Source organism: Stegodyphus dumicola, chromosome 3 (genome assembly GCF_044657685.1).
Source record: "Stegodyphus dumicola isolate Sdum_Otavi_A_Nest chromosome 3, ASM4465768v1".
Lineage (NCBI taxonomy): Eukaryota > Metazoa > Arthropoda > Arachnida > Araneae > Eresidae > Stegodyphus > Stegodyphus dumicola.
Genome location: NC_140770.1, coordinates 21,542,797 through 21,570,638, shown reverse-complemented (window position 1 = coordinate 21,570,638; position 27,842 = coordinate 21,542,797). Strand labels below are relative to the sequence as shown.

Here is a 27,842-nt window from a genome sequence, read left to right as displayed (position 1 = left end):
TTTTGTGGCAGAGCTTTGAGATGTAAAAAAGACCATAATATATTGCAGATAGTTCAGATGTTAGGACTGAGAAAGCATGGTGCAGGCATATGCTCTCAATGTAATCTTCAAATACAAAAGCCATCCCGACATGATCATTTGACTTTGATCCATCTGTGTATATCGGATGATAACTGCTATATTTGTGCCTGTGCTCAGCGAAAATTTGTCTGTAAACGATCTCGTTAGTGCTCGCCTTTACGTGATGTTTAAAAACATCAAGAAGTTGGATCCGTGAATTTTCCCAAGGTGGAATTTCAAAATTCTCTACTGCTTGGGGGTGCATATCAGAGAGGGAGAGTTCCTCAATGACAGGGCGAACTCTTAAAGGGAAAGTAGAACCACAGGATGGACGTGTTTCAAATAATGTGTTACACTCATTATCAAGTAAGCACAGCTTATTGGGATGTTCAGGTTGAGATAGAGTATTAAAATATTGCAAAAGGGACAATTGCTCACGCCTCAGATAAAGTGATGGTTCGTTACAGTCAACATACAGGCTCCGGACAAGAGAAGTCCTGAGAGCTCCTGAACAGATCCGTAGAGCTTGATGATGAACCGGATCCAGTTTTAACAATATTGATGACCGGGCAGATCCGTAAACAACTGAGCCATAGTCCAGTCTAGAGCGAATCAGAGCTCTGTAATGCGAAGCATGGAGCAACGCTCTGCACCCCAGGAGGTGTTCGCCAAGACTTTTAGAATATTTAAAACTTTGGTACACTTTTTTCGCAAGTTTAAGACATGAGGAAGGAAAGTCAATTTTCGGTCGAACATCACCCCTAAAAATTTTACTTCCGGTGCAACTGGAATTACAGACCCATTGAGGTATAATTCAGGCTCAGGATGCAGACCTCGCTTTTTACAAAAATGCACGCACACAGTCTTCTGTTTTGAAAACGTAAATCCTTGTCTTTTTGCCCATTTCTGGATCCTGTTCAAAGCGATCTGGAGCTGCCTCTCTACATGTCTCATATCCGCACCCCGACAGCTAATTTGTAGATCATCAACATATAAAGATCCTGAAATGGTGGGAGGAAGTTGTTTTAATATAGAATTTATTTTTAGGCTGAACAGAGTTACACTAAGCACACAGCCTTGAGGCACACCCTCTTCCTGTTCAAAAATATCTAAAAAAACAGAGCCAATCTTTACTTGAAAAGTCCTAGTATTCAAGAATTTCTGAATGAAAATTGGTAGGTTGCCGCGCAAGCCACTCTCGTGAAGATACCGATGTATACCGTATCTCCATGCCTTATCATAAGCTTTCTCAATATCAAAGAATACCGAGACTAGGTGACTTCTTCTTACAAAAGCTTTTCGAATGGATGTCTCTAAGAGGAGCATATTATCTACGGTAGTCCTCCCTTTCGAAAACCACTTTGATAAGGCGATATAATATTATTCTTTTCCAAGAAGTAGACTAGGCGGCTGTTTACCATTTTTTCAAACAGCTTGCATAGGCAACTCGTAAGGGCAATTGGCCGATAGTTGGAAGAATTCCTTGGATCTTTCCCTGGCTTGGCAATAGGAATTACAACAGCTCTCTTCCATGCACTGGGAAAAGTATGCTCCTTCCGCACTCTATTGTAAAGCGTGAGAAGGGCATTCAGTGACTTATAGGACAGATGCTTTAGCATATCGTAATTCACGCCATCGAGACCCGGAGACGACCTATGTGTCTGTAACAAAGCTCTCTTTAACACTAGCACAGTAAAATCTCTATTATAAGGCTCAAATTTGGAAGAGTTGAAAGCGATGGGATTTTTCTCAGAGCGTTGCTTGATAGAAAGAAATGCGGGTGAGTAATTTCGGCTGGAAGAAACGGCAGCAAATGTCTCACCAATGGTATTAGCTATTTCTTCTATAGAGCTAATCACTCGGCCATCTTTTTCCAAAAAGGAAATTGAGTGGTCTTTATATATTCCGCATGCTTTTCGAACTCTTTCCCACACCCGCTTACTAGGCGTAGAGGATGTTATTGACGACACATAGCAAATCCAAGAATTCCTTTGGCTCTGCCTCCTTACTTTTCGTGCATTAACTTTGGCTCTTTTAAATGCTATGAGGTTTCGCAGAGTAGGATATCTACGAAAAATACCCCATGCTTTTTTCTGTTTTTTCAGTGCTTCATGACAGTCGCGATTCCAGCATGGTTTCGAATATTTTAGAAGTTTTCCTGAAGTTTTAGGAATGGAAAGCATAGCTGCCTGAGAAATAGTATTAGTAACAACTTCAACAGCGTCATCGATATGCACATCTTCTACCATTTCATCTGTGAGCTCTGCAATGGAAGAGAAGAGTTCCCAGTCTGCCCTGCCCAGTATAAACCGGGGGAGTCTCGACATGGGGTTTGCTCCTCTTCGTGCAAGAGACACAAAAATGGGATAATGATCACTGTTATAAAGATCATTTCCCACACTAAAAGTGCAAAAAGGCAACAGAGATGCTGAACAGATGGCAAGGTCGAGAGCGTGGAATGTCTTTGAAGGCTCATGGAAGTAAGTATCCTGCCCATTATTTAGGAGACAAAGGCTATGATCTTCAATCAATCGCTCAATTTGTCTTCCTCGGCAATTTGTATCTTTACTACCCCAGAGCTGTCTATGGCCGTTAAAATTACCTATTATGATGAAAGGCTCATGCAGCTGCTCTATAAGGCCATTTAAATCTTGCTGATCAATATGTTCATTTGGAGGCAAATACAGGGAAATGACTGTAACAACAATATCAAGATTTGTTTGAGTAGCGACAACTTGGAGGGGTGTCGTCAAAGGAAAGGAACTTGAGGGGTAGTCCAGTGAGGCGAGGAGACCTGTACCTCCGTTGGCACGCTCACCTGCAAGGTTATCCTTCCTGACGAAAGAAAACCTCCGAGGTTTTGCTTGTTGTTCCGGTTTTAGATTTGCATACAGGTTGATGAACATTGATTATAGCTTTGATGTCGAGCAGATTTCGGTGGAAACCGCGACAGTTCCATGATACGAGGGTGGCCATTATGAACAGTTTTTGTTCTTTCTGTGCTCTTGTTTAATTTTTCGTGGAAGTAGATGCTTGGGAAGTTCCACACCCTCTTCTACTTCCATACCGTCTGAATCCGCATATTCAGAAACCATTCCATCTAGAGAGCTATTGCTGGAACTTCTATTTTTATTTGTTTCTTTTCGTGTGGTAGTTTTGGGTTTGCTTTGAATTACTATTTCTTTATTTTGTACTGTATGGGTTGGGTTTTCTTTCTTCTTGTTGTTTGTAGTCTGTTGAGTTTTAATTGGTGGCGTCTGCATACTAACTGATGTTTGGGTGGCAACTGTGCGAGATCTTTTAAGAGCATTGGCGTAAGATGTATTTGGTTGTAGCTGTGTGCTTTGGACTAAACTTCCGACGGCCCCGCCCGTCGGTTGAGTGACTGGAGTAACTTCAAAATCCTTAATTAGAAAAATTTGAGGGTTAGCCATCATGAGAAAAGAATAGATTCGGGTCCGACGGCCCCGCCCACCACGGAGCCCTACAAGGGAACACAGATTCCTGTGTTAGGGCTAGCCGGACCTATACGCAAACTGAAGCCCCACAGTCGGCTTTCCCGAAAGCAGGTACTCCCGAGAGCTTGACCCCAAGCCACTGACACAAGGACTAGTGACCAGCCGATTGACACCCGTGAGGACGACTAAGGTGCCTCCCGTTTAGCTGAAGCAGAGGCCAAAGCAGTGTGTTGGGGACAGTACCTCGCCCCTCAACTACCAGGACCCTTCTTTCCAGCGACACGGGTATCCACGCACGGCAAACACGTGGGCAGTTTTCTCGCCACTCGAAAACTAGAAACAAGGTCTGTTCCAGCCTCTCGTGACGAGCCCGAAACTCCGTAGAGAGAAACCACGAGGGAGAATGGAAGGGAAAAAGTTCCAGCCAAGAGGAGAGGAGACGGAAAAGAGGATAGATCATTGGGGCTCCAGGATCGTGACACCCGTCTCATCAAGAAGATGATACCCTGAAGGGCTAGGGTACCTCGGGATTGCCACACCCGTACTCACAAAAGTGAGCCTCCTGAGGGCTAAGAGAGGACAGATTGTAGCAATATTAAGATGTCCATAAGAAGGTCAACAAAAGATAACACTCATTTAAACTAATAATTAAATAAAAATTGATAATGAACTAAAAAATTGTACAGCTATCTCAAGGAAGTGCAAAAGAATTGAAATCTCTCTTCTGGGATGATCTCAAACTGTGATAATAAAAATTAGCCCTATTTTTATACTCGCTTGAACCTCGTTTGATACCATAAAAACTGTGGAATTCGCTAAAATGCTACAATAAAATTTTGTAATTATTTGTGGATAGCTCAACAGAAGGAAAATGAGAAATAACATTGTTTGTAATGAGAAGCATGATGCGGTTAATAACTTGATAAAATACGTTTTTGTAATTCATATTACTAAGTAAATTGAAGGCTGATATGATGAACCGAGGAAAAATTACAAAAACGCGAAGAATTCAAAAATATATGCTGCTCTTAAAAATTTTATGATTTTTGCGGTTGCATTTTATGTGACCTTGAGTGAGAATAATGTGATATTTAATAATAATGTTAAAAAGACAGAAAAGGGGTATGAGTAGGTGATCTTGTAAAGAAAACTAAACATTGCTAAGATGAATTGAAAAAAAACTGAAAACAGTATTAGGCAGCACTTAACATCCCATTGATATTCTAAAAATAAGCTGCTTTTAAAGATTTTGTGATATTACTGTTGAATTTTAAGCGGCTTAGTGTGTAGAGTTTGTTTAGTAATAAAATTTAAAAAAATTGTGTTAGCAAAAATTAAATCCTAATGCAGATTGGTAAACTGCGAGCTAAGATCTTGGTAAACAGGAAACTAATTGGTAAACAGGAAAAGAATAAAAACCTTAACACACTGTCCTGGTGCGACGTTAACTTCTGGATTCTTTCAGATTGTTCAGTTATTGTAGGGAAAGAGTTGTTAGCTATTAATGTGTTCAATCAAATCTTGCATTCCTGTGAACTCATTTTTTGCCCTGACAGGAAAAGCAAAATAAAAATGACTAGCTGTTCATTGATCTATCGTTCAGTGAAATAATGAAGGACTTTATCACACTTCTTAATTTCTTAATAAGTACATTAATCTGTTGAATAATAGGTAAATTTCTTTCCAAACAAATTCGGAGAAATGTATTTGCAAAATAAGTTGACATGCAGATTTCTATGCACTTTTAAATGGCTTGCGCAGATGTACCTAAACAACACCGCAGAGATAATGCTGCAAATGTAATGTTTCAATATTAAAATCTGTATAATAAATAAAATATGTCAAAGCAATTCATTCATTGCAGCTTTGGACTTCATACATAATTCTTTGTAGCCTTGCGTACACTTATTTTAAAAAGTTACCCGACAAGTCGCGTTACATGGGCGAAGTCTGTAGTAATTCAGCATAACTTTTAGAAAGTGTTAACATTTTCTTTACAGAAGAAGTGTATGAAATCACATGGTTCAGAGCAGCGTAACTTACGTTACAAAGTAAGCGCAGTTAAAAGATATTTCGACCGTATAGGGCATTATATATGCGTACTCTGCATATCAGCCACATGCGTACTCTGCATATCAGTGAGCCAACAACTCTCTGTTTTGTTTGATCAAAAATTAAAGTTGGCCTCATTGGCCTACTATGACAGATACAAAAGAGGCATTCTACCAATGTGTCCAGTAATACTGTGCGATTGGAACTCCGAAGATAAATAAGTAATAATATTTTACATTTCAGGTAGAATACCATGTAAAACACTACTTGAACTACGACTGACTATACAAACATTTGTTGCCGCGAATTACACTATATAGATTGTCTGCATCGAGTGAGTATTAGGATTAATCAGTGGAATAAAGAAAGCAGCATAGGAAGTCTGTTTCACCTGTAAAGAAATAGGAGGGAAAATAGCATAATTCGAAGTGTTAAATTTCATTTAACCACATCAGTATTCTTATCACAAAAACTCAGATGAACCTTTCAAGGTTCGAGTTTAACTTCTCTGCAACATTCGTGCCATCATTCGTTCTGCCAAAAATAACTCTCATAGCATTTTCAACATTCGTTCCAACAACTATCATTTTGAGGAGTAAAGTTTGATGCTAGAGAATTAGGTTGCTTTTATATAGTCGAATTGCTATACGAAAAACGTTTAGGAAACTGAGGTCTTAAAAGAAAAGTTAATCACTTTCGCACCAGCTTTCATGTCTTTGATTCCATGTCACGTAAATTTAGGTGAAACGTTTTAATAATTACTGTTTTAATACAACTTCTCCATGTATGAAAATGTTCTATAAGCTTTGAAGAAATTTCGACATCACAATGATGGAGTTAAATAAATGCCTTTTCAAAGGGGTTTATTCCATAAAGAAATGATTTACCTTAATTGTGCAGCTACAGACTATTTAATTGAGTTTAGCATTGCGTACCTTATTCTGAAATAGAAACACTTTCCTTTATTTAAGATAATTAAAATATTAAAATTTATATTTTTACTTCCAATTTTACCTTACTGGACTCATACTCAACTTGAAAAAAAACTGAATTGCTAAATAATTATTCCAAAAGATAAAATTGCATAGTTATATATTAACTTTCGCTTTCCCTCGTCTTCTGTAAATTACATATTAATTAATTAAATTTTTCAAATCAAAATCAAAGTATAATTTTAAAAACTGATTATTTGGTTTCACTTGATGAATTGAGAAATAAACTTAAAAGATCCGAACACAAATTTTGCACTCTCGTAAACAAATACATAATTGGGAAATAGCATAAAATCCCAGAAAAGGTTTTATTTTTCCTCCGGTTTCTTTATTTAAAAGGGCTTATTCTATGGTAAGGAAGGAGAAACAAGCTTTAACCCAGCACTCGATTGTCAACCCTCTGTTTCCAAATGAAACAAAAAAAAGCTATATTAATTCAAACTAACTTTGGATTCTTTGCAGATCAATGGGACGGCAAAGCAAGCAGAAAGTATAGCCGATAATGGTGGTTTAAATGCAGCTTACAGGGTAAGAAAAGCTTAAATGTTTAAAGACTTAAGTTATATATATCATAATTGCTTTGCGGTTTCTTATTTCGAGTAATTTTCCCTTAGTCTTTCAGCCACAAGGTTCTGAAATTGTTTTATGTATTGTTTTATGTAACTTTCGACTTCCTCAAGACTTTTCGACTTCCTTCAGAAAGCAAGCTTCCCTAAATTTTAAAATAGGTTCTTCCCCATTTTTTTACTTTTTCGCATTAATTCATTTGCCCGAGAATTTTGGGTTCGTAGGCTCCGGTTGATGAAGCAATAATAATGAAGAGTTTCAGAAAAACAGTGAAATTTAATGCGGCTCGGAATATCACAGCACGTGAGAAGATAGACTAAAAGGTGACAATGCTAGTGATGAAAATGGGATGATCTGAAAGCTGTAGCAGAAACGACACAGACCCAGCAGTTCTGAATGATTTGAGGGCTTAGTATTAGCAGAGGCTAAGGGAGGGTATGATTCAAGACTCAGGAAAGTAGAAATTTAGTCTTCCCAAGTATTATTATATGTATATTAATAATTACTGTATTAATCTCATTACATACTGTAATGCTAATATTACTATGCATTGTTACTGTAATGCAGGTTTATTTTGAACAAATAACAATGTTAAACACCGATTATTTATCCTTGAAAACTTTTTGCTATGTTCTTTCTCTAACTGTGTCCTTCGAAAATTAAATTATCCATACAATTTCCCTTCTCCATTTTGGTAAGATAAAATTATTAGAAAAAGCAGAAAAATACGTGAGTGAATACATCATACTAGAAGAGAAAGCTACTTAGGAAAATTTGAACCATTACTAAACATTACGCACTGCAGAAAAAATTATGTTTTTGTTTGCAGAAATTGAATGCGGATTCGTATGCGTTTTTTACGTTAATTTCAAACTGATTTATAGAAATATTTCATTTCATGGTATCCGCTTAATCTTGTGAGATAAAATAATGAAAAACGATGAAAAGAGTAAAAATCCTTTCCTTATTTCAACATAATGAATATTGAATCTTGCAGGAAGAATAAAGCTAATTTTTCAGAATAAACAAAATACTTTTATTTAAATTTTAAAACAGAACAAAAAAAAAAAATAAATACTGCAGCTCTAAACTATCAAAATTTTAAACTCTTAACTACTGCAGTTAAAACTCTTACAACTATTAAAATATTCAAAATATTAAACTCTCTAAAACAAAAATATATATAAAAATCTTTCGAATCCTCTTCTTGTTGCCACACCGTAAAATGCAAGTTATTGTCCTATTATTTATATTTCACGTTCTCTTTAAGTCACGATCTTCACAAGTCATGATCTTTACAAGTCACGATGTTTACAAGTCCCCCCACAAGAAGCACATTCGTCACCGTAGAGACAATGTTGCTCAGAGTTCATTGAGAGAGAAAGAGTTAACAGCTAACCTTGACAAAGCATCAGCATTCCCATGTGAACTTCCTTTGCGGTATGTCACAGTCATGTTATACCGTTGTAACGCTAAGGCCCAACGAGACAGTTTAGCACCATGAGGGGCGCTTTGGGTCAAGTAGGTGAAGGGATTGTGATCAGACACAATCTGCACTTTGGAACCGAAAATCCATGTGTCAAATTTTTTCAAGGCTTCGATGACACAAAATGCTTCTCGTTCAATGGTTGACCATCGTTGTTGACAGGGCGTTAATTTCTTGCTGAAAAATGCTATGGGCATTTCTTTTGTAAATGGTTTATCTTCATTATCATTCTCACCTATGGTAGGCAATCCTCGTAGCTGTTGTTCCTTATCATCTTTCTTCTCTTCTATCTTTCCAATGGCTTTGTCGAGTAGCTCATACCATTCATCAATTGTTTCAGCTTTATCAATTTCTTCAAATATGGGATTTCTGTGCTTGGTGAAAGTCCTATAAACTAAAAAAAAAATCTCAGCAATTTTTTTTTTCTGCTTTTTCTAATAATTCTTCATCAACATGTAGATCGTCTACCTCGGGCTCGGGCTCTTCTATTAATTCAGCAATTCGTTCCGTTTCTTTCTCGTTTTCCAGTTCTTCGCTGTTATCCGAATAACTTTCTGTTCAATCTTCCATGTTTTCACCCTTGAACTTGAAAGGTTTCTGTGGTTTTCAGTTTCATCGTGGATGACATTTTCCTTTTCAGTTTCAACTTTTGTTGTATAATCCACACTTTCTTTTTCATCTCCCAGTTCAACAGTATCTATGCTGTCCTTATTGTACTTTTTGTTTCTGTTATCATCCAGAATTTCTTTTTCAGTAAATTGTAATAGTTCACTGTTATCTGCAAGTTTATTTTCAGTTTCAAGATCTGCAGCTTCTGTGTGATTTACATTTTCATTTTCAGTTACTAAGTCAGCTTTCATACTTTCCTTATGGATTATTAAGTCATTCTTTTTATCATCTACTTTTTCCTTCTCGTTTCCAATTTCAGCAATATATTCTTTCTTTTCTATGTTCTCATAATCAAGATTTACTTGAGTTTTATTGTCATCTGCAATTATTTCTTTTTCAGCTGCAGTTTCAGCATCATCTGTATTTTCAGTTTTGGTTATTGGCTTCACTTGAGTTTCACTTTCATTGACAGTTTCTTTTTCAACTGGGATTTCAGTCTCACCCATAAATTCGTTTTTACTTTCAGGTGGAATAATTTCTGCATCTGTTATTTTGCTGTCAATTAACTTTTCCTCTTTGAGTTCATCTTCTGTTTCTACCCTCTTAGTTTCTCCTGTTATAATTTCTTCCTTCTGTGCTTCCTGTTCAACAATTTTATCTTCTATCATTTCTGTTTTCTCCATTTCTGTAAAGGGCAGTTCTTTACAACTTCCACAGAATTTTTTAACATCTTGCTTAATAGTAGGCCAAAAGAATGAGTACTTGATTCGTTGAATTGTCTTTTTCTCACCGAGGTAGCCGGCAAGAGGGATTTCATGTGCCATTCTTAGGACTTCCCTTCTTTTTTCTAAAGGTAACACAACTTGCTTAATGTTTTCACCACAGATATATTCGGAATGAAGTAATATGCCATCATCGAAAGTATATGAATTTTGATTTTTATTTGCCCATTCAAAGCATTTTTTCAGAGTTTCGTCTTGTTCTTGATGTGTCTTGAATTCTAGTCTTACCTTGTTCGTTGTTTTCAGAGACTCTATGTTTTCTTGGGAAATCTGATTAACAACAGCCAAATTTGTAGTATTGTCTTCAACTGGTGAGGGTTTATCATCTGTCTCTTTGTACTCTAAGGGGGATGCATCCCAATAACGATCACAGTTAAACAGTTCGATATTCCCACAGAGTGTTTCATAAGCTGAAGAACTCAATAGCAAATCGGTAACTAGCTTTTTTGAAACAGCACACGTAATGGACACTCTACCGTGAATATCATCGTCAATTTTCATCTGGAAAATCTTTAGTGGAGTAATTTCGTTTTCACCAAAAGCAGAAGATATCTCTATTTTACTTTCTCTTTCGCAAGGTATGTTGTCAACCAATTTCTCACGGACTACTGAGATTTGTGCTCCCGTGTCAACGATTCCATTTAAAATAATATCTCCACATTTAACTTTGACAAGTTTTAATTCATCTATGTTTTTAGACACGTCCACTGATTTTGAGACAGGAATAGAGAGAGATCTTGGCAGTTAGCACTTCTGGTTTTTCTTTTTCTGTAAGGGGTGCTTGTGTTTGTATTAAGTTGTTTTGTGCTGTTGCAGAAGCACTTCTTGGTATCCGATTTTTGGTACATAACATAGATGTATGACCTTCTTTTCCACAATTATAGCAAGTTAGTTTGAAACTAGGCTTTTGTGGTTCGTCATTCTTACGGGATGGGTACACTCTTGGCGTGTTTTCAGCGGACAGCGATTTATTTCTGAAAGCTCTTTCTGGAAGGGGAGAATGAGGTTGCCATTTTTTATTAGTTCTGTCTGCTGATGGATTACCACCAGTCCGTTTTGAGATATTACGAACACTGTCATATTCGTCAAGTTTATCAGCTAATTTGGTTGGAGAAACGAACTTCGCCCAGTCGTCAAGAAGATGGTCTCTTACTTCATAGGGTACTCTTTTCTTAATTTGGTCAGTAATAATCAAGTCTTTTAACGCGGCAAAATTTGTGATTTCAATACCATTGATCCATTCTTCAAAATAACTTGTAATTTCGTAGCAAAAATCTCTCCATGATTTTTCAGCGCTATTTTGGTGCATCACAAACTTTTTTCTAAAGCTTTCAGGATTTAATTTAAATCTCTTCAATAAAATGGCCTTAATGTACTCATAATCTTCAAAATTTTCTTCAGATTCCCTACCAATTAATTGAGTGATTTCAGATGGCATTAAAGTCAATAAACATGAAACCCAATCTTTAGGATCAATCTTTGTCCTTTTAGCTTGTCTTTCAAATAAGGATAAATAAATCACAATATCATCGTGTCTTAAATTGAATTTGGGAATAAGCTTAATTAAATCAAAATTAAATTATGATGTCCATTTTCATTTGTTGGTGGAGTTTGTGTTAGTCGAACACGAGATTCAATTTCGAGTTTCCTCAATTCAAACTCCATTTGCTCTCTTTTCTGCTGTGCTTCTAATTCTTCTTTCTCCTTTCTTCGCTGTTCCTCAATCTCTTCTTTCCTTCGCCTTTCCTCGAGCTCTTCTTTCTCCTTTCTTCGCTGTTCCTCAATCTCTTCTTTCTCCTTTCTTCGCTGTTCCTCTTCTTTTCTTTTCCTCTCTTCAATAATCGTTAAAAACACTTCTTTAGCAAATGCTTCATCATATGTATCACTTTGAATTATTTCATTTTTTATCGCCACGATTTTCATACTTGGATCTACTTGAATTTCTAATTCAGCAGCTAAAACTAGCAAATCCTCTTTTTTCCCACGTCCCATAAAAGCCATGTCTCGATTTTATTCAGCCAATAGACTCTTAGTTTAAAAAAAAAAAAAAAAAAAAAAAAAAAAAAAAAAAAAAAACCAATTTTTTTTCTCTTTTATTTTCTATTTAAATATAATTCACAATGAATTTAATTTTATTCGGCACGAAAATCAATCAGTGGAATCAATACTTTATGTGTTGTTCACCTACTCTGGCGAGTCAAACGAAATTACATTTGAACACTGGCGTATTCATTACTTTGACAAGTAAATAAACTAAGATTCCATGACGGAAACAATAATTAACTTTTCATAATCTTAATTAATTATTTTACGTTTATAAGGTAAATTGAGCTCTCACCTGAGTTATTTTGGTTCATAATTATATGCGGGGAAACTCCGATCCTACCGACTGCGCCAGTAAAGATCCCTTCCTTATTTCAATATAACGGATATTGAATCTTGCAGGAAGAATAAAGCTAATTTTTCAGAATAAACAAAATACTTTTATTTAAATTTTAAAACAGAACAAAAAAAAAAAAAAAAAAAAAAAATACTGCAGCTCTAAACTATCAAAATTTTAAACTCTTAACTACTGCAGTTAAAACTCTTACAACTATTAAAATATTCAAAATATTAAACTCTCTAAAACAAAAATATATATAAAAATCTTTCGAATCCTCTTCTTGTTGCCACACCGTAAAATGCAAGTTATTGTCCTATTATTTATATTTCACGTTCTCTTTAAGTCACGATCTTCACAAGTCATGATCTTTACAAGTCACGATGTTTACAAAAAGGAAAATGCATTTCATATTAAAAACGTGCGTATGACCAAAAATATATCTGATTTCAGTTTTGTAGTTAGCACAGCTTTAGCAAAATCACTGTTGACTAGGTTAACGTCTAGTCGATTAAGATCTGAAGCGCATCATTTGAAACGACCTTCATTACTTGCCTGATGTTTACAAAAGTGAACATTTAAACTAGCATAGGCCAACCAGCGACCGAGAGGGGAAGTCGCTGAATACTGGTAATTCAGTTCAGAGTTCGAATCCCGGAGAAATGGCTGACGGCATGTTCGTTTTCATGGTTTTTCCGATGTGTAAGGGATATGCGAGACCGTTTCCCGTACAACGTCCTCCAAAAAGACATCTTTCCCCTTAGGCCCTCGAGTGCTTTGTCATAATTAAACCAAATAAAAAAGCAGTTAAACTGCATTATTATGATAATAAACTAAAGAAAATATACCAGGAAGCGAATGCCCATTTTTGTTTTTAAATCACTCATGCTCTTTTTTGTAATACTATGCAGCGTGTTTAAAGCTTTCGAAGACGCGTAGCAAGATTAACTATAATGCGTGAATTTGCCAGCAAGAGCTGGTGATTAATATCACATGATAAGGAGAGTTATGGCGCTAGATAATTAAATTACTTTGTGAGGTTTATCTATTTATTTTTAACTAATAGTTAATTTTTAGTACTTTCCTATCACTCTCTTTTCACTCACCCTGTGCATTCCAGAATGCAAATGATATAGCGAGAGTTTATTCGGATTGAGAAAGAAGAAGAAAAAAAAGTTATGCTACTTTAGCAAGAGTTTCAGAAATTAGTGTTAGAGCGTGTCTGCCTGGTTCAGGCCACGTAGCGCCGTGATTTATTGGCGATTTAATTCTGCGGCTTTGAGTCACTGTGGAGTCATTGGGTTATTTTGGAGCAGAAGACATGAAAAATGAGCAATGTCCTGGCCATGACTCGAATCCTGGACCTCTCGAATACCCGCCTAGTGTGCTACCGTTAGACCATGAAAGCACGCAGAAAGGAGGGAGAAAATACCTTGTAACTTTTAATAAAAATTATATATATGAGACTTTATATGTATAACACATATAACTGAAGAGACGTAACAAAAGATTGCACATATTATTTTATTGTTTGTTTAGTGTAAACGATTACTTGAAGAAATTATTTTTCAGCATATATATTATCCCATATTTAAGAGATAGTAATTAGAGTAGATATTTCAGAGTGGGAATCCTGCGTTCTCAGTAAGATACTATCAATAATTTGCCAAATTTCCAGTTAGCAGATATGCATCTAACATATGGAGTGACCATTTGCAATGGGAAAGCAAGCTTTACGAATGTGCGATGATGAGCGGTAGCGAATAGGTGATTTCCAAATCACCAGATTTTTGTGCGGCTGCATCAAAGATTGTCCGATACGTTACCTTTCCGGATACTTAAAAGGGATTATTGGGAACGAGGATACGAACACCTGAGTTAGGAGAGATGGTACTCCGTTATGCAGAATGAAATTTATGTGTTAGCAGATGAGCGATCGCTGCAAACCCCATGTTTCCCAAATCGTCCTTTGGAGAACCACTTGCCTTCATACCGTGAGCTGCAAATAGAGCAACTGTTATCTGCTTATTACTTGTCGCGAGTCGCATCTGCGACAGTCCTCGTTGTCAAGGATTCATTTCTTTGTAACAATAAAATGCATAGCTATGGGCAGTGAACAACACTAAGTGTACCCGAGCGCGTGCAGTACAGTACCAGGTTTTCATCAGGCTTCGGGGGGAGCATTGTTAGCGACCACCTAACAGACCCATATCTCATGCTTGTTTGTTTGAATGTACGGCCTTAAACAATTTTCTTTAAAGGAAGTCTTGTCCGGTCTGTTATATGAGCAAAACATCCAACAGCAGGAGATCAAAGAGATGTGGACCTAGGATGATGACGCTTCAGCCCATTTTACTTTTTCCATTAGAAAACACTTGAATTCAACGTTTGGTCAAACGTGGATTGATTATGGGGTTACTCCTCCTTTATCTGTATGTTCACTGGAACTCTTTCACCTAGTATTTTTCCTCCGAGATTTACCTGAAAAGCCCTGGTTTACGAAACAATCGTAGCAAGTGAGGGTTTTCTTTTCGTGCGCATTAGCATAGCTAGAGAGATCCTCCTTAAGATTCTCTATATATTCCAAAATATCCATGATTATATGCTGCTCCGGTATTACGTTTGTATTAGAGGTGGCAGCTGTAATTTCCAGCAGTTAATGTGGATTCTCATCGCAAATGTAATGATTCGCTGGATTAAAATATTATCACACTCCCTTTTATTTCTTGTGCTTCCTTCTCGTCATACTAGTATATGAGGACTGCTTTTGCACTCCAATTATTTTACGGAATTACGAATCGTTCTTTGAGTAACTTATCTCTCTATAAAAATTATACACGTTTATACAAATCACGTGGTATATATATATACATGTATGTGTATATTTATATAATTCATAATAATTTATAATAAGAAAACTTTCCATATACCATCTCCAAGGAATACAAATTCAATTTAAAAACATGAAAAAAAAATAGTCAGAATTTATGTAAGTATTTTAAATATTAATTTCAATCTAATAGTAATTTATTAATTTAAATAGTAATGTATATGTATATATATGTATATATAAATAAATGCACGATATGCATCCATTACACAAATTTACATTATAAAAGGTCATAGTTGAATATTGTGGTGATCAACAGCTTTTAAACCCAAATTTATTTTTCAATTTTGCTTTTGAGAACATGTTTTAAGAACACGTACTTTTGAGAACATATTTTAACTCTGAATCGTTCTGTATTTTTGCAGGCTTATCAGTCGTGGGTAAAAGACCATAAAAGCGAAGGGAAATTACCGGGACTGCAGAATTATACACAAGATCAATTGTTCTTTATAAGCGCAGCAAGAGTAAGTGCAGTGTTTACCACACACATTTAAGACATTTATAACATAGCGATTACATTATTATTTAGCTGCAAATATCATTCTGAGAATGTTTGTGTGAAAGTATACTGGAATATATATAATCATTTCTAGAGACTTCTCGATTGCCCTACAGAAGCAATTTTTCTTTCTTGAAATACGTATCATTAGAAATCCCCATCGAAGAAGCCCTTATCTAAAGCGATGCCCTTTGCATATGTTAGAAACTGTACTTTTATAAATATTCTCAAGGCAACAATTTGGTAGGGGAATTAATCAATGTTGTTATAATTACCACTGATATAGGAAATGCAACAAAAGATACGGACCGAAGTTTATATCATTTGGCTTTGCGGCCGTTTGTAAGACACATTTAACACTTTGAATAATTCGTGTTTTAAATATTGCTTTAGACTGTAAGCCCTATGATAATTATTCAGCATACGTTTCTTGATTTAATGAGTTAAGCATAATAGAGACGTTGCTAAAAATAAGAATGAGCAGTTTAAAATGAATATTTTTTATATAAATTTTAATAAATAAAAAAATGGAAGCAGAAATTCTTTTATAATTTAATTTCAAATACAAAGAAATGAATTAGTAGTATGAATAGTTTAAGAATAATAATTAATGTAATGGAACGATATACAGCTCATAGTAAAACTCTGTTTACGTTTCTAACTTTTAATCTAAAAATACCCACCTTAATTTCTTTTACCTTTGAGAACCAATAGATTTTAAAGCAACTGAAAATACATTCACATCCACTGACATAAAATATATAGTTACTATTAGTCACCATAATTACATAATATTTTCCAGGTAATGTGTGAGAAATACACAGATGTAGCAAAGTATGAAGATGCACATGCGCCAGGTGACGTTAGGTAAGTGAAAATATTAAATTCCTTTCTAAATAGTATAAATTGGCCTATACAAACATACGCAAGATGAAGCTCTTAAACAGTGAAATAGGTCTCGAGCTCAGAAAACTGCAGTTGTACAAGATGTTTACTAACTGTAGAATGACTATGATGTTCGAATGAAATCAGTAGTAGTACCCCTAGAGGAGAAAATTATGAAATTTGCTTACAAGTTCTCAGAGATAGAGAAAAATTTCAATAGCATTTTCAAGAATCAAGAATTTTATCTCGTTGTCATAAAAGGTACGTCCTACATAAATTAGAATAATGATTAGCGTATCTATAATAACGATTAGAATAATATCAGAAGACCCGAAATGAAGAAAAATCAGTATCCAGTTTGGTGAATAAGTCTCTAATGACATCTCAAAGCATAAAATCTTCAAAGAGTTTGCCCCAATGATGGACGAATAATAGTACGCAAAAAGAAAGTCATGCCTAATATGAAAGCATAAATTGGCAATCAGAGAAGATTTGTTAGATATTGCATGGACTGCATTTTCGTCGGACAAGATGGCGGCATAGCACTCTGAATTAATTTTTCTTAATATCTCTTATCTCCCAGTGACTACTATAATCAAAATCTTTACAGAAACAAGGAGTATTACATGTCTAATTTACTTTAACTGCAGTACGAGAGATATCATTGTGGTGTGTACTTTACATTTGAGTGTGTGTGGAAACGTTTAAATTAATTGCGAAATCACTCTTACAGTTCGGCACCAACACAAGATTGGTTGCGAAGACATTATCAGAGGTTGTTACAAATCATGCGTGTTCGTGATTTTCATACTGAGTGTATAACTTGATTTCTTGGCTAATACTCTTTGACAGGATGACGTAACATTTCATCACAAAGGGGTAATACACAGACATAACCGTCCCTTTTTGGCATCTAAGAGTGTCATATCCCAATAAACGGTGAAGCTCTATACTTTAACTGTTGCCTTGAAAACTAGTTATATCTCTTTTTAGCGATAAAATGGGTAACTTTAGAAATTTGACTTAAAAGCTGTACAATCTGTCTTGAATGACATGCGACAGTTATTTTACTTTAAATGGACACAACTTTCACAGAACTAGCTATCGAGGTTCAAAAATTATTTCGGTGCTAAAGGACATTTTTTCAACACCCAGAAAATTCGAAATGATAGCTTCAGATTTAAGTAATATGCACATTTAAATTTTGAATCGTCATATTACTTATTTTTGAGATATTATTTAGAGTATTTCAGATCGGATTCGAGAAGTACTGTTAGCAAAATATCGCTAACTAGTTGATATTTTGTTAGCAGACATAATTTTTTAACCGTTTCATTTTTCTTGAATTCGATCCAAAAAATAATCACATTTTTTATGGCATTTTTAAATTTTATTTTCGTAAATAGGAAAATGTTATTAAAATAAATTTTTGTAAAATTTTTAAGCATTTAGAAAAACACTTTATTGCAAATAAAATAATAGTAGTTTTCTTGGACCAGCTCACCAATGGTCGAGCGGTAAAGTCGCTGTACACTATAGTTCGGTCCGAGGTTCGAATCATGCAAACGAGCAGGCTGCATGGGCGCTTTCGTGTTTTTCCCCATGCGTAACGTGTATATGAGACAGTTGCTCTTGGAAAGTCATCCGCGAAGGCCTCCCTCCCCTTAGGCAAATAGCTCTCGTGTGCGTTGCCGTAATCGAATAAACCAAAACCAAAACAACCCTGGAACTAGCCTTTTCTTCCTACAGAAGCCGCCTAACAAAGAAGTTACATTTACAGTGGTATATATTGAAAATAACATTTATTTACAATTATGTTCGATTATATTTCATTTGTTTCGATTCATTTACATTTAATTACTTTTCTTTTTTTTCAAAGATCTGATTTAGTGTGATATATCTTAAAACAAAGCGAGAGGTAATGTTCAACATGATAGCTCAGAAAAATGTGCCGAGTTTCTTTTCTAATTCTTTTGCTGTTGACATATTTCTTCAATGAACACACATATCTACGTCTTGCGGATATTAGGTTTTTCATGTCAGTAAAATCACATTAAAACTTTCTTTCTACTGGTCTTAATCGAGCTGTTAAGCACCCAAGAAGATATGTCTTTAATCTGCTACTTTTGCTTCCCTTTCAATCAGTCAAATGATAACTTCCAATCAAAACTGTTAATTCGTATCTTTACCGCCATTTTTTATATTAGTAGCGAAGTCATCTAGACAATTTTTACTACTTCCAGACTCATTTACAGACGTTTCATGTTGTTCATGTTCATTCTGAATCATTGTCTGAATGGCAAGAGTTTAGCTTCATAGATTCTGAATCGGCCATTACTTTATGATAAAAACAGTTTTTCACTTACTTTTACATGAATAAAGTTAACAAATCAACCATAAAATGTATTTCAAAAGCTAAGAACTGAAAAATAAAAAATCGCTGAATCACGTAAACGACGTGGAACAAGCGCGCTCATTTGATCCGTTCGAATTAGAACAAAATGGCATTTACAAACTACAACTTAGACGACCTCTATGGGATTAATTTGATATTAAAAATAGAAGCAATACAGGCAAAACAGTAAGAGAAACAAATAATCATATTATCCTTATAGCATTTCTTCTTACTGTAGCCGGAAGAAAGTATTTCGCTAGATGGGTTAGCAGTCGGTATAAAGGTCCTTAATAACTGGAGGATACATTTTCTTCAAAGCGACGTCAGTAGTCGAGAACTTAAATGTTGGCTAATTAAGCAACCTGAAATATAATTTCAACTTTAAAATGATATTATATTCAAGAATCATTGATATTAGTTCTAAAATATAAATGTACGTTACTATTTATGAGAAATATCTTTTACTATAGATATTTAATTATCTTTGGAGAATTTAACGAAAAACGTCAACTCGCAGTTGTGCCAAATCGTAAAATCCACGAAGATTCATAAATCAAAAGTTTAATCATAAATTAAAACCTCGTGCATTAAATGTGTGTGAATAATGAAAAATTATGAGTCACAATATTTCAGGGGCGTTCGCGGTTTATAGTCGTAGAGTTCTAACTTTGTAATCACCTATAGCGTCAATAACATCCTATTACCCAGACAGTCCTATGAATGTTTCAAATAACATTTTCATGTCAGTTGATTTCAAAAGGTAAACATTAATTGTATTGCAAGCAATCTCCGGTACTTGCGGATGGTAAAATAGCAAAAATTTCATTTTTAAGTAAGTATGGTAAACTGAGCTTACGCAAATTTGGCCTAACTGCGGTAGTTAAAACTTGGGGCGTTTTGACATAGGCTAGCAAAATGGTTAATACCGTAATGTAACAGGCCGAGTTGAGCGGTATAAAATAATGCTGCAAGTCACGTTGCGAAAAGCTTTACATCTAAAAATCCTCCCTTGAAATTCTCTTCAATCTTATTTGCATCCCGGTGATGGTTAGTGGAAATGAGAAATAATAGTAAACTTTAAATCATAAAAATCGGTTAATTAATATAAATACATTACATAGTTGCTATCATCGACATCCTTGAATATATTTTGGCAGCCGTTCTTTAAGAGAAGAGTACCACCTTCGTATGAGGGTCTGGGCTGCAATATCTGCCGTAAAAAAACGCTAACATTTTCACGGCGTTTACTTTCTACAACAAGAATAAAATCAGTATAAACACCTCATTGATTGACTACAAATAGTTTAGCAATAAATTAATATAAAAAGCAGCGCAGAAGGAATATGCGATAATGGGGTTCTGTGAATGTAACCAAACATACACTTTCTTACGCTCCAGCAAGAAATTTAGCCATTTGCATAATCGGTAAAAATTTAATTGCGAGCCAGGGGCAGGTTAGATTGCGATAATTTATTTGAATATAGCAAATCCACAAATGGTCTCTTGACAGAGGATAAGTATGACTTCATGGAGGACGTTCTAAGAGACGTTGGCTTGTATGGACTTTACATACCATGAAAACAAACCATCTAGCTGCCCGTCTACCTGAATTCAAACCCAGATCGGCGACCAGTATTCAGTAAGCTGAACCGCTCGGCCAATGGTGGAGCGCTAACTAGGGAGAATTTAGATAGAATCCTGCGGTTAAAAATGTTGCTTATGAACACTAAACTGCTTTTGACGCCATATCCCAAATATCTATAATAACAGACATCTCCACAAATAAAACCCTTTTGTTGAGCAAATATTGATAATGCTCCAAGCGAAAGTCACACTCCTCATACTTAATACTCCTCATACATGTATTTAAAATATTTTTTCTCTTTTACAGAACGATAGGAATGATATCTAATATGCCAGAGTTTGCAAAGGCATTTCAGTGCTCAGAAGATTCTAAAATGAACCGAAAAAATAAGTGTCGAGTTTGGTAGGAGAGCCAAACGAAGAATCGGAATTTTAGAAACGTTTTGTAGGGGCACTGTTATTATTGCTGTAACTGATATTGTTTACTGTTATCATTTTTGAATGTATGCATAAAACATTGCACTTAAGATTTAGAAGTAGTTACATAATTGTAAGCTCTTCTTTTAATAAAATATTTAAATTTATTTGCAAATTATGGAAATTTTTAAAATAAATCAAATCATGAGAAAAGGATTTAGTTTCAATTAACTTAATGAGTTTGCTTAAAGAACTTATATGTAATATTCAAAACTAACACTTCAGAATCCTAGCCAGTAAATCTACGAATAAATTCAGTATTTTAAAGGTGAATCGAATCGATCAGATAGCAATATAGGATCAAAAAATGACATCGTCATATTCAAGACGGAAGGGAATCGACCCCAGGCTTAGCTAACATCTTAACATGCAGCAATGCAATAGGCAGCCGTAAGCTGAAACTAGCTAAACTAGCTATACGTTAAAACTCGTAAACGAATGCTAAAATCCCTAGGAGTTTTTAAAAAGTAAAACAATCAGTAATGGGTCTGGAAACTTCTATAATCTTCTGTTTCTTACACAAAAATCAGTCAAATGCAGAGATGAAATGAGCCACTTTTATGGAATGTATTAATAGTTTATTTTTTTTAATTTAGAAGTTAATTATCTCAATCGAAACCTTTACCAAAGAGAGGCGCTTCGCATTCTCAATAATGTCTCATTCCTTCCTGATAATGATAATTTACAAGGTGAAGACATAAAAGCCACGATACTCCCTCCTAGCATGACTTCGGTATGCTAATCAATAAAGCAGGGCATTTGGGAAGCATTGATAAAGAGATACAGAAGTGAATTTCTTTAACATTTTGTCTTAGCCATGGAGTAAAGGTGTGACATACTTACAAAAATAGGAAAATAGACATTTTGAAAGTAGAAAAATGGATATCTGAATCTTGGAATGATAATGAGTAAGTAAACTTGCTTTATTTCTGAAGAAGGTTGTAGGACCATTCAGGAAAAGAGATCTTATAAAGGAGAGAAGAGATAAAAAAAAAAAAACTAGGAACTACTGAAGACATTTTCCGCTCAAAAGAAAGTACTAATAATGTTGTCGAAAACTTCGTGAGGAAAGATGAAAACTGGAGGCTTTTAGAAGATAGTGAAACAGTTGTATTACTGTATGAGGGAAAGGTTAAAAAGTACAACAACGTATAAAATGAAGAAGTAAGAGAAAATGGAACAGTTAGAAAGGTGACCCATAGGAAAGCATCAACAGCAGCTGCACTAAAACCCTGTTTCGCAAAGATGCAAGCTGTATCTGCTGTGGACATTTTGTTTCTCAGTTGCCTTAGCTTCCAGAGAATTTTTTCTGGAGAAACTACTAGCTATGTCCACAATTTTGTACTTAAATCTATTAATTACAGAGCTTAGAGCTTTCACGTTTACGAAGATTAATAAAGTTCTAATAAGCAAAAGGTAACAAAGAAACGTAATATTATGAAGACAACACCTACTATAGGAGCACCTACTATGGAACGTGTATAAAGGACTTTTCTTCTATCGCAAAACCCTTTTGCATATTGATAAAGAGTAAGCAAATGTTCTTGAGGACAAAGGAATATCAGGATGCATTTTAGAAACTGAAAGAGTAATATTAATTTTTTAATAGCTGGATGGACACAGAGGGTCCAGGAATATTATTATCAGTCTTTGGAAAGTATCGTCACACTAAACCCAGATGCTCTATCCAGAAGACATTGCCCAACCCGATATTATTCCAAGGTAGAAGCTAAATACGATCTACTTAAACCAGTTGTACGTTACGTTAGGAATTCAACTCGTCTGACCCAGATCTATGAAGTGATGAAGATGTCAGAAAAGACCAGTTGAAAGACGGTGACATTTAACCCATAATTGACTTAATAGAATCTGCAAAGAGAAAACCTACCTGACAAGAAATTTCGATCCTAAGACGAAACAATATTGGGTTGTCTGGGACGCATTCCGTATTCGAAACTGCGTCTTATATGAAAATTCGATTTTGATGATAGAAAAGCCATCTGATGGCAGATGATACTTCCAAGATCTCAATTCTCGGACGTCCTAGAAAAATTACATAGCAGTCCAACAGGAGATCACCTCGCAATAATGAAGACTTTTAATACAGTTCGAGAGTGCTTCGACTGGAGTAATGCAAGGGATGACGTACAAACGCGGTTCCTGTGCAAGCTGGAAAAGACCGAACAAACACGGCCAAGAGAAGAAGTGTCCTAAAGCGTATTCCAGCTCTGATCAAGAGGCTGTCACAATAGCACATATAATGATATAGGACTGAATTTTCAGATATGGAGCGCCTTTTTAGTTACATTCCGGTCAAGGAATTACTTTTATTTCGGCTGTAAGCGAGGAACTATCTAAACTCCTTCGGGTATCTAACCTCCTTAACATGGGTACAGAGGAAAAGCAAAAGAATCTTGCAAGCTTTGAGCATACATTTACTGTATTATTTAAGAATTTTAGGAACTTAAGTAATTAATAAAAATACTAGGGACTAATTATTTTAATGATGGAATTATATTTGTGTAATCATGTAGTCTATCGTTCTTATACTGGAATTCACATCATATCGGAATCGCATTTTAAAGATTAAAATATTTTAATGAATATTTATGATAATATTTAATACCAAAAATATAAAGGCGAGTCTTTGATAAATCATACGAAGCATTATTAAGCAAATAAATATAATTAAATTCTTATAAATGTGATTTATGTAATTTAAGATATATAAGAAACATCAGAACAAGGAATATTCCAAAGATGAATCCCACCTTTAAATTTTAAACATTATTTATGAATAAATTTCTTCATGCTTGTTAAATTTCACTTTCTAACTAAACGTAGAGAATAATTCAAAGAAATGAATAGAGATTTAAAATCTTTAAATACTGATTTTAGATACGTGCTTGCAAAACAAAATACATTAAGCCTTTGCTGAACACGGGGTAACTTCATTACCACTTTGCGCGTATGGCCAAATCGCGTTCCTCAAAGCTTAAGTTCTAACGAAGTAACGTAGTTCAGATTAAGAATGTATACCTAACCTAAATATCATTGTAATTAAAAGAAGAAAATTAAATAATGTTAACTGAAAGGATTTCTCTTGCTGCTTAATTAATAGGTACATGTCAAAATTTTTAAATGCTTTCTAACATTTTAACACATTTTTTTAAATAGCTAGTTTTAAATACTTAGGACAATATTTGACGATATTTGAAGGAGTGCAAAAGTTTTCAATGCCTCTCATAAAATGCCCTCTTGTTTCTTCATTTAGGTCAATCTCATTTACAAAATCAGACAGCTCTCTTGTACCTTTTTTAATAATTCGTTTAAATTTTTGTACTTTAAGGCCCTTTACCTTTTTCATTATTTTGACTTTCAGCTTTGCTTGATGTTGTAGCATCATCCAGTTCTTCGTTTTCTTATCATGATCTTCATTCTCTGATAATTCGGTAATTTCTCTTCCTTCCATAGCTGAAAATCCTTCAACTCCTATTGCTTTTGCTTTTTGTACGTATCCTTTGTAAGCATCCTTGGCTTCATTTCCAAACGAGGAAAAATCCTTCAAAGCTGTTGAAAACTTCTGGCAGTGATCTTCTGGTAGCAAGCAATCATTGTCGAGGAATTCACTTACTCCCATGGGAGTTTAATCATTTCTTTGCGGTATCTTATATGGAATTGCTTCCCAAATGTTATTAGACTGTCGTGCTTTCCTTCGTCTGGTGCTTTATTTGCAGAGATGTAAATATGCCTGACATAATGGTCTTTACTAATTCAGAAGTCAAATAACAAAAATCAGCGTTATATTTTCAAATTTTCACAGGACGAATTTCGATGGTTTTACCGAACCACCATCGTCAGCTGCAAAAGCGCAAATGAACGAGATAGGATATAATGATCAGATAAGATAAGAAAGCCTGAACAGAAAATAAGCTAGTGGCGCCACCTGTTGATGAAACCAGAACTAAAACATAATTTCTTTAAAGGCCGAAGGCAAAGATGGATTGGAATTAGGATCGTTAACTAGAACAGAAAGATTTTTTTTGAATGTGAAATGCCTCTAGAAAATCTAGTTCTCCAATGGAAGATGGTTGAATTAGTATTTGTTCGGCGTGTTATTGTGTCTTAATTAATGGTCCTTTGTTTTCATGATACCTTGATCCATTGGTTGGAATAAGGAAGTGGTCTTTGGTTGAAGGAATAAAAACCTCTATATTTGGATGTAATGTTTTGAGGTCTTCAGTCCTGTGCTCTTGCGCGTTATCGAGATGAGACTTTCAAGCTCATGGTTTGCTTTCAAAATAATGTTTGATTTTCATCAATGAACGAATTTTCAAACCAGTCATTTAAAAGGACTATCACAAAGCGCCAGATGTTCTGCAGCGTACAGCCTAAAATTGAAATTCTTGCGTTGGCCAAATTAAATGGAAACAATTAAGAAAACGTACATACGTAACATCACGTTCCACAAATGCGTGTTCAGGAATGGTTTATTGTACAAAATGTTACGAATGCAGCCTCAATACTTCGTGTTCTGGAAGGATCTACCGTACAAAATTTTACGAAGGCAATCTCAAAACTCTGAGTATAGTTCGACCGCCTCATCCGCGACCATGAGCGCAAACACGCATGCGCCATTCGGACATAATTATTCTACAAAATAGGGTAGAAGGATAGGGACTTTCTTTCCCTCCAGCATAGCTCTTTCTGGAGAAGACCTTTCACGTCCAGCAAGTAATACCGCCCCTTTTGGACGAGTCTATGTGTTTTGGCAGAATGCCAACCAGGGTTGCGCTATAGACGGGTCGAACTATACCAGCCTCCGTGGATATAAAACCTTGCACAGACATTAAGTATTTTTTTAAAGCAGGAGAGATAAAAAATGAGCAATGCCCTCGCCGGGACTCGAACCACGAATCTCTCGAATACGCGTCGAACGCGCTGTCCACTACACCACGAAGGCATGCTAAGAAGGCTAGAGAAATACCTTACGACCTAATATTTTGCATGGCCGTATAGAAGACAAATTTAATTTATTTAAATATTGATAAGACTTTAGAGAGTTAAATACAAGTATTCCATGCTTTCCTACTCGAAATTCACAGAGATATGAGTACTTAATAATTTCGTAGAACGCAAATATAAATTCACTATGGTATGGTCACTAAGATTCATTAGCGGTCAATATACGTAATTTGTCTATTATTTAGTTTTCCCATTTAATAGCTTCACCAACTGTAATTTCACGAAGATATACTATGTGATACTTTAGTCAATGCAGAAATATTGACCATCAAAATAAGTTAGGTTTTGTGTGTAGTTTTGCTATTTCTTTGATGAAAAATCTTCCATTTTAATGATATATAGATTTTCAACTGTATGCCTGTAAATTTATTTATTCCAATAAAGGTATATGTAACGATGTAGAACATTTTTATTTTTCTGACCTTAATACATATTCTACAAATTGAAAATTTTACACTCCCAATATAATTAACAGATTCGTAATCAAAACAGAAATGTAAGCTACATTTTGTATTTATAAAAATCCTTCAAGCCTACAGTATCAAGCCAGTCCATTAATTTAGACATTCCTTGCTGTTGCTATCAGGAGTCTGGCCATTCAAGCAAAATGAGCCCTAAATCTCATGGAAAGAACGAGTGAGTGTTCGCCACGATTTAAAGCATCTTGACGCCTTCAACCTTAAGCATGAAACCACACATTCGTGCAGCTCAAAAAAATTTCCGTATGGCCAACGCATTACATTACACTGAAGGTCTCATACTGCTCTTTCCCTACCACCCATTATCCCTGACGAATTTTGTCTCAAAGAAATTTCAGAGTTCTAATCTACAAAGGCACTTCATGCTTTCGAATATCATGTTAACTCCGGAATTTAAATGGACTCAACGATGGAAGCTGGTTCATTATCTTAAAGACCACGGCGACTACTACTACTTTAGTTTATTACTTATAAAAACCGGCTTTATCATAGGTAAATATATTTCGAAACATAATTTTGAATAGTCTTTTGCCTTGAGGTCCTATCTTTGGAAAGACGGAAACAAGTTTGCATTTAAGAATAGAATGCCGAAAGAGTATCTGCACATCTTCCAAGTTTACATCAAATGCTAAACTTCATTGATCTGCAGAAGCACTTCTAAAGAAAATGCAAATTAAAATGTAAACAACATACGCTCACATGAACACGAAGATTTAGCGTCACAACAGCAATAGAAGTTCATTGGTCCATTTTTCGAAACCCCTCCCTCCGTGGCTACGCTGATATGCACTTGTGAAATATGCTCCCCGGATGTATTTTGACGAATTTTTTGCATGGCGTCTACACGTACAGACAAAATGAAGGATTCCTCTTCCCAAAACGGATTGTAAAATGACTTTTTCGGATTAAAAAACGTTTTCGGATTAAAAAACAGATTCAAAAAGAAGTTCTTCGTAACGTCTCCACATTCGCGTATGTGTGTATCTCCCATAAATCGAAAACGATTAGCTGTAGAGCGTTGAAACTTTGTAACTGTTATTACATGTAATAACATAATAACATGCGGCAATCTTTTTTGCAACAATCGGTATTCTAAATGTGTATTATAGCCATCCCTTTAACCGGTTTAAAAGGCCTTGCCCGGCCTTTATTTTCGCAATCGCAGGTTGTAGTTGTGTACTTCCAATTACAGAAGTTTTTGAAATGACGAAAATATTCATGT

General features: G+C 35.3%; 1 protein-coding gene across 3 annotated transcripts in view; it reads left to right on the top strand.

The window, feature by feature from the left end:
- The window catches only part of LOC118193977 (membrane metallo-endopeptidase-like 1), a 100,031-nt gene that overhangs the window by 60,002 nt on the left and 12,187 nt on the right, over window positions 1–27,842 (top strand). For 2 of the 3 annotated variants that reach the window (XM_085812327.1, XM_035365154.2), the window contains 4 exons: window positions 7,025–7,090; window positions 15,642–15,740; window positions 16,578–16,642; window positions 20,947–21,253. In XM_085812327.1, coding sequence (XP_085668453.1) covers window positions 7,025–7,090; window positions 15,642–15,740; window positions 16,578–16,642; window positions 20,947–21,046 — 330 coding nt within the window. In that variant the 3' untranslated portion in view covers window positions 21,047–21,253. Of the gene's footprint in view, window positions 1–7,024; window positions 7,091–15,641; window positions 15,741–16,577; window positions 16,643–20,946; window positions 21,254–27,842 lie in introns of those variants that run through there. The other variant, XR_015039968.1, reaches the window with a different exon arrangement.